General features: G+C 43.1%; 1 protein-coding gene across 1 annotated transcript in view; it reads left to right on the top strand.

The window, feature by feature from the left end:
• tnfsf11 (TNF superfamily member 11) overlaps positions 1–7,173 on the top strand; it is an 11,769-nt gene extending 4,596 nt beyond the window's left edge. The window contains exons 3-4 of the mRNA XM_032515252.1: positions 2,584–2,710; positions 5,144–7,173. Coding sequence (XP_032371143.1) covers positions 2,584–2,710; positions 5,144–5,589 — 573 coding nt within the window. The 3' untranslated portion in view covers positions 5,590–7,173. The remainder of the gene's footprint in view (positions 1–2,583; positions 2,711–5,143) is intronic.
• Positions 7,174–7,976: the final 803 nt, after the last annotated feature.

Here is a 7,976-nt window from a genome sequence, read left to right as displayed (position 1 = left end):
TTTTTTAGATTATTTTTGGACATTTTAGGTTTTTATTTCTATAGGACAGCTAAAGACATGAAGGGGGAGACAGAGGGGGATGACATGTAGCAAAGGGCCGCAGGTCGGAGTCAAACTTGCGGCCGCTGCTTCAAGGAGTAAAGCTCTATACATGGGCACCAACTGAAAAAGCCCAGAATCTTTCAGGGTTTTTAAAATACCTTCAGCTTTGTGTCATTTCCCCTCAGTCTTTCTGACTGGACCGAGAAATCAATGCAGCAACCCTACCAACGTTATGTAACTCATAAAATAGAGACATCAGACAGTTTTTGTCTCTTTAGGTGTCAGGAGTAAAAATAAGTTCACATTAGTGGTGTTCTGGATTCAGCTCGATAAAGACAATCATAGCAGTTTGTTACAAAACAGGATGTAAGAAAGAGACAAAACGTAGACACAAGCGACACGATATTAGGAAAAAGTGACAAACATTCAAAAGAGTGTCAAACGCTTCAAAAGAATGTTGAGAAAACTGCAGAAAAAAAGCAACAAAAACAACGAAGAAAGCAACAAAAGTCTCCAAAAACATTTCAAATAAAGCATCAGAGCCCCGAATGTTGACGCCTGGCTCCGCCCCTGGTCAGCCGCGGGATCGCCGGTGCTCTCGGTTCAGAGGATTTGCTAGAGAGAAGGCCTCGGTGGACACTTGTGAGACAGGATGTGCCGGTGGTAGGTGTGATCTCAGGGAGTGGTGAGAACACAGGACCATGAATCAGACACCATGATCTGAAGGTTTAGAATGCGTGGGATCTTTGCTGTAGCGGTGCCAGAAGGAGATGTGACTGAAGCAGTACGAAACACAAATAGACAGTCTGCTTTGGTGGTCAAGCTTTGAGTGAGAGGACTTTAGTTCTTGTGACGCGTCTCCGAAACCACTCATCAACACAATGGAGATGTTAAATGCTGCATGCGGTGCGTAGTTAAAGGGATGAATTGAGGCCTGCGTGCACTTGTGGTATTCCAGGAACACGCATGTGGAATCAAGTCAGCTGTAGCTGGAGGTGTATATCAATGGCAGACACATCTCCTTCCTTCTGGTGCAAAGTGGCTGTCCCCGTGCCGCTCACAATTCTAGACCACGCTGTGGATCGGGAAGCTGCCAAGCTGCATCTACTCTGTATAAATAATCTCTTCTCCCTGGTTAAAGAGGTATGATGCGGCCTCGCCACAAATCAAGATAGAGCCCACAACGTAGTGCCAATTGGGAGCGCGTTCACAATTACTTTGTATAGCCTTGGCAAGGCGTAGTTTTCCCCTGTCGCTTTCCAAGACGCTGTGCTAAAAAACATGTTTGTGCAGCAAATTGTTTTTGGAGGACAGACGGTGGCGGTGCTAATCTTAGTTTGAGAGCTGTGCAAATTTGTCTGGACTTGACCTGTGACTAAATCCTTCACGGTAATATTAGCCCAGCGCAGGTGCCGTATTGCGAAACCTTGTTAATGGTGCTGGTGGGACTGGCTCTATTTGGAAGTTTATTTGGAATGTGAAGCAGTGTTTGCGCTCAGAGGCACTGTGTGTGGTTTTTAGGTTGGTATGTTTCTATCCAAATCAACACCTTTTTTTTCATTGCCCTGTCTGTCTTCATCTTTTCTTAGGTGTTTGCTCAGGCACATGTTAAACATCTTCAGGATACAATAAAAACTCAGTTGAGTGTGTCGTTCTTTCACTGACATTTAACTGATGTGCAATTTACAACATTTATTTGCATCTGTTGCACACATGCTTAAATAAATTTCAATAATGATTATATCACAAATTGTGTCTGCAAGGATGTTTTTCCATGTGGTACAATTTTAAAGAGGTCATGTCACTTAGATCTGCTGTGTGAGTGTAAGATGGTAGGCAGGGGCATTAAAAAAGCCACCACTCACTCACGCCTGGTATTTTAATCTCATGCCAGATGTGTAAGAGACTTGGCAGCTCCGTTGCAGCAACTGTTTACTTGCTTGGAAACCATGTTTTCCTTGAGTGTGTGTGTGTGTGTGTGTGTGTGTGTGTGTATACTGTGTCTTGCCTGAGGAGGATGGCCCAGCTCAGACTGTGGATGGCGGCATCATCGGCCTTGAATAGAATCATCAGTTGTGGCTGAATACAGTCCAGATACTATTTACTATGCCAAATCCGTGAGAAGCGCAATCTATCTGAAAGCGTACACTCACCAGGAGGCCTCCCTGTCCCAGCCTTCGGCCGCAAATACAACCACAGCTGTAAGAAGAAGTTAGCAGGCAATTCAGTGTATGTTCATCATCCACTCACATGTGCTCAGACACACACAATTCCACACAAGCAGACAGTTATTCAAAGCGACAGCTGTGGTGAATTATGGCTTAACAATACTTTTTCTTTAAGAAAACGTTGTTTGTGGAAGCGGGTTAATTGTTGATGTCTCTTTACTGATGTGTGTGTGTGTGTGTATACAATTCAACTTCTGAGAGCAGGATAACACACACACCTGAATCCAAAAAAAGATACAAGAGATGTTTTTTTCTGACCTTTCATCTGTCAGTCAGTGTTTGTCAAATTAGTTTTGTTTCTGTTCATCTACAGGAGGTCCAGACGGAGCCGGTGCTGAACGCGCTGAGAGACACGAGGAAAAAAGGACGGTGCAAAACTCCGAAAGAAAGCCTGGCATCAGCTCATCTACCAATCAGAGTGCACCAGGAGTACTCTAAGAGTGAGTCTGGTTGTTGCATATAAAGAGGTTTATTATACTCAAAGCTCCGCAGTTTTGGGGACAGAGCCTTGTCCAGGGCAGCTCCCAGGCTCTGGAACTCCCTCCCCCATGGGATCCACATCTCTGAGTCCCTCACCATCTTTCAGTCATGTCTGAAGACCCATCTCTTCTGTTCTGCCTATCCTTAGTTTTTTTTATATATATATATATATATATATATATATTATATCTCATATTATAGAGATTATATTATTTTCTCTACTGTTTCTACGCTGTAAAGCAACTTTGAGCTTGGGAAAAGCGCTATACAAATTCAATTTATTATTATTATTATTATTATTGTTATTATTATTCCTCGAAGCAGAGGCCCAGGCTTCAAATCCGACCTGCGGCGGGTTTCCTGCATGTCTTCCCCCCCTCCCCTTTCATGTTGTCCTATAGTCTGGCTATCACCAAACCAATCTTTTAAGACTGAACAGTAGTCTGGGGAGTCTGCTCTGGAATTTCTACTTGCACAAGAGGCGTGATCAACGGGCATAGTTCAAATGACTCTGTATGCGATTGGATAGTCCTTCAACCAATCAGAGCCACGATCCGGGGGACCTACTTTACATCAACGGATTGCTGGGCTTCGGTTTTACGAAAGCAAAAAGCTGTTTGCCGTCGCTTCACTATCGTCATCGTGTGAAACCCGCCAATAGCGCGGCAGGTGGATAGGGCAGTTTGTGATTGGTCCCCGCAGATTTGTAACGGAAACAGGATAGAAAAATGTACAGGTCTCCAGCCTGAGCTGTAGGGCGAAATCAAATCGGCAGCAGATCGGGCTGGGCTCACCTGTCCGGGTGATTAATGGTGGAACTGCCCATAAAGTAATCATTAAACAAAATAAAACGGTTGTATGACACGTAGTAGTTGTTATGCAGAGTATAATTGTTTCTAAATACTTGAAATCCTTAACAGCTGAGGATTTATGAAAAAAACTGGAGTTGAGCGTTCAAGGCGGCGCCCCGTTCATTCCTAGTGGTGTATAAAGCCGCAAAGTTCAACATTTGCTTATAAAATTACCCAACTGATCGGCGCTGCTTCCTCAATGTGCCGCATAGACCGTAGAGTCGGGTCTCCAACATTAACACACTGACAACTTTGTGTTCAGTCAGTGATTGTGTAAAGGTGTTCACGAGGTACCAACCTTTTGTGAACTTGGGAATTTCGCCAGCCGTATTTTCTCGTTTTCATGGAGACAGACGTGTGTGTTGCGATGCGGTGCGGTGCACTCCACATCCCTTCTAAACTTTCCAAATGTTATCTGACAAAATGGATCAAATGCTGAAAGTCAAAAAAGTCCGGAGGGTTGCTGGTTCAAATCCTTATTCAGACCAGAATGTGGACTGGTAACTGGAGAGATGCCGGTGGTCCAGCACTGGCACTCCACTCATTCTGACATCTCCTCATTGGTACATGTATCGGATCTGTGGGTGTATTTCACGCCTGTGGGTAATAACAATAGAGTGAAACTTGTAATTTTCCCTTAGGGGATCAATGAAGAGTATAAATTTAATAAATAAAAGAGGAGTAAAATAAGTAAATGGGACTATAGTTGACTTATATGAAATGCTGTTTTAATTTGGGCTTTTTGACGATGTTTGGTTTCTGCTGAATCTTTTGAATATTTTGTCCACTGAACCGAATTCTACGCCCGCACTAGGCGCGCTATGCTGGTCAGCGTAATGCCGCCGTTGATTACAGGAAGGTGTTCACGTCGGTGGACCGTTCAACGCAGGAGGCTGTGAGTAGGCTGTGAGAAAGCAACTCGTGAGCAGAAGAAGTGTTTTTGGCGGTACTTTCAGTCAAAAGAAGGCGATTCAAGTCATGCTACATGTTCAATTTATCTCGTGGTGACGTGGACCCTAAACAATACACAACATTGCCGCTGCAACATTTGCATATAAAACATCATCTGAAAGAATACAAGTTGTGTATGAAGGGATCTACAGACAGCAGCTAAGATGCAGCAGCGTCAGGTGGGGCAAAGGAAGGACAGTCACAGCACAGGATGTTGGTTCCTTCATTAATGTGGTAACTGTGTTAATGGACTGAGGATGGGAGGAGGATTCAACAGAATCTTAACCAGTGGATTCGGTATTCGGATTTGGCAGAATCTTAACCAGTGGATTCGGTCTTCGGTCAAACTCTAAAGACACCCATCATGCTTGTTGACAGATATGTGCAGTTGCGTCATTTTGTGTTCCCGAGCAGAAAAGAGTGTGCGTGCGTTTGTGTGTGTGTGTGTGTGTGTGTGTGTGTTTGTGTGTGTAGTGTATGTGCAAAGTTAGACAACAATTACAGTACAAAATATGAAAACTCATCAACAGCTATGACAATATAATAAATCAACTAAAACGTCTGTTGTATGCTGCTCTTGTTGTCGTGTAGAGGGTGAGCGGAAGCCCATCACCATTGACTGGGACCAGGAGCATGGATACTGCCACAGAATGGGCTACCAGAAGGGGAAACTGCTGGTGATGGAGTCAGGTTTCTACTATATCTACGCCAAGACCTGCTTCCGCTACTACCTTTACGTGCCTGTAGAGGACAGCAGCAGCCAGGCCGGGGTCCCGCCGGTGGATGTTAGCAACACCCAGCTCATCCAGTACGTCTACCATGAGAGCATCAAACAGAACAGCAAGTCGGTGGTGCTGATGAAGACAGGCAGCACGATGCGCTGGAACAGTACCAGCTACAACATGTACTGCGCCCAGCAGGGCCGAGGCGTCCGGCTGGAGGTGGGAGACGCCTTGTACGTCAATGTGTCCAATGCTTGGCTGCTGGACCTGGAGGGAGAAGGGACGTATTTTGGGGCCATAAAGTTAGGTAACTGAGAAATCAAAAAACACGTGGGAAGCGGACATGCTACTGAACATTTCATATGCCAAAGAACCACTGTTAGTGATTTTATAATGTTAATTTGTTATTTTTTTTTTGGTTCATGTGTTGTTGTTGTTGTTGCTTTTTTACCTTGCCACATGTGGAAAATGTATTTGCTTTCCGAGTTTAAAGTCAGGATTCTGAGATCTGACTTTAATCTCAGATTTCTGACTTTAAACTCAGAACACAAATACATTCTTCACATGTGTCCCTAATCCACTTCCGTAGAGTAACCATAGAATCTTTTATGAGAACACATAATTGAAAAGGTTGTCACCTTTTTAAAAAGCTTGTCTTGCCCCGCAGCCCAAACAAAATAGAGACACACAGTTCTCGACTTCATTAAAAATAGCATAGTCTTTTTTCAAAGTAATGTGCTTGGTATTGTGAAATTTTAATACATTTCCTTTCAGTTAAAAACATTTAGACTTAAGCACATACATGTGTTTGTGCACAAAAAAAACCATGAGGGAGCTACTTAGGGAGTAAGTTTGTTGGCAAGAGTGTGCAGCGAGAAAGGATTTATCAATGTTGGAAAAACGGCATGTAATAAGAACATTGTAACTGATAGAGCATCTGCTTGTACTTTGCAGATTATCACAGAATAAAAATAAAACAACTCCCAGCTGTGCCTCCGAGCCACAGCAGTGAATGCACAAATGTTTTCCTGGAAGGTTTTGTAAGTGTGAACAAGGTAGGCAATGGGGCGTCCTGGCCGTAAGTAACTCAACGGTATAATCTGAAAAAGGCAGTCTGATGGTGATTTATATGACCGATCCAAATCTCTTAGGCATCTTTTTAAAACTTCCTGCTATGAAAGATACACTTTGACTCTGACACAAGACACAGTTTAAAAAAAGGTCATGATGTGTGCTCCAAAAACTCATTTGTTATCCAGTTTTCTGTGGTAATGAGTGGCCTCGCTTCACTGAAGGCAATCACAGGACAATGTCACTTCAAACTAAGGAGGAAATCTGTTTGTCATGTTTATGACAATCACAAGAGATGCAGATAGCTGGACTGTCTGACCATGAATGACATGACTAGACTCCTGTCTTCTTTAACCAGAGGAACCAAATTGACTTTGGTTCATCTTTAACTTAAATTTTGTTTTTCATTTGGCTCTTCAGTGAGGCAAATGGGAATATGCACTAAATATTTATTTATTAGCTATAGAAGTACAGAGACAGGTCATTGTTAAAGTGACCTTTTGGCTGTAAAAAAAAAAAAAAAAAATCATTTATATTTTATGTCTGTATGACATTCATTATACAGCACTTAGAGGAAATACTAGACACGCTTTTTGTTATTCAAACACAGGGGCTTCATTTTAAAATTCAATATTTATGTATCTTGATTTTGACAATTCTGTGTGCACTTGCCTAGCCAAAAGCAATATGAATATATTGTTTCTTCTACAAGATTGTAGCAACCTGTAAGATCTTCATCTGACTTCATCTGATAGATTTTTCTCCATTCAGTTTTTTATTTTTATTTATGTTTTGTGTATGTTTTAATAAAAAAAAGTAATTTTGTAACAGTGTTTCACGTGTATTGACATTACCCAACTTAACTTCACTAAGGGCCACGCTGGAAAATAAGAATCACATCCAGGGCCAGACATGTAGTTTATTACCATGCTTTTATTTCATCCATAAAGGCAATATGTTTGACTGTATTATTAGGTTGGTCGACATAAAGCTCTAAAAAAAAGGGGAGCAAAAAGTTCCTTAGCCATCAAGGCTCACAGCAAACCGTTTTACAGCCCAAATATCAAAACTATCTGGTTCTGAGGGAATTTTTGAGTCTCAAAGTCAGAAATCTGCCAAATTCTGTTTAGAGTTAGGTGTAAATGAACCCTTGAAATCCAGAGTTCTCGCAAGAGCACAATTTGAATTTGCTCAGCCAGTCCCTCTGGCATGGGTGATGCTGCTCATTACTATACCTTTGTAGCTGAGCCGCACCAATCACATTGGTGTATCTGATATAGGCGGGACCAGAGGAAGCTGCACCAATCACATCGGTGTATCTGAAGTAGGCGGGGCCAGAGGTGAGCTGCACCAATCACATTGGTGTATCTAATATAGGCGGGGCCAGAGGTGAGCTGCACCAATCACATTGGTGTATCTAATATAGGCGGGGCCAGAGGTGAGCCGCACCAATCACATCGGTGTATCTGATGTAGGCGGGGCCGGAGGCGAGCCGCACCAATCACATCGGTGTATCTGATGTAGGCGGGGCCGGAGGCGAGCCGCACCAATCACATCGGTGTATCTGATGTAGGCGGGGCCGGAGGTGAGCTACACAGATGACGACAGTTTAATCTACCAGTTAACTCCGC

This window comes from Etheostoma spectabile, chromosome 5 (assembly GCF_008692095.1).
Source record: "Etheostoma spectabile isolate EspeVRDwgs_2016 chromosome 5, UIUC_Espe_1.0, whole genome shotgun sequence".
Taxonomy (NCBI): Eukaryota; Metazoa; Chordata; class Actinopteri; order Perciformes; family Percidae; genus Etheostoma; species Etheostoma spectabile.
This window is presented reverse-complemented; position numbering and strand designations above follow the sequence as displayed.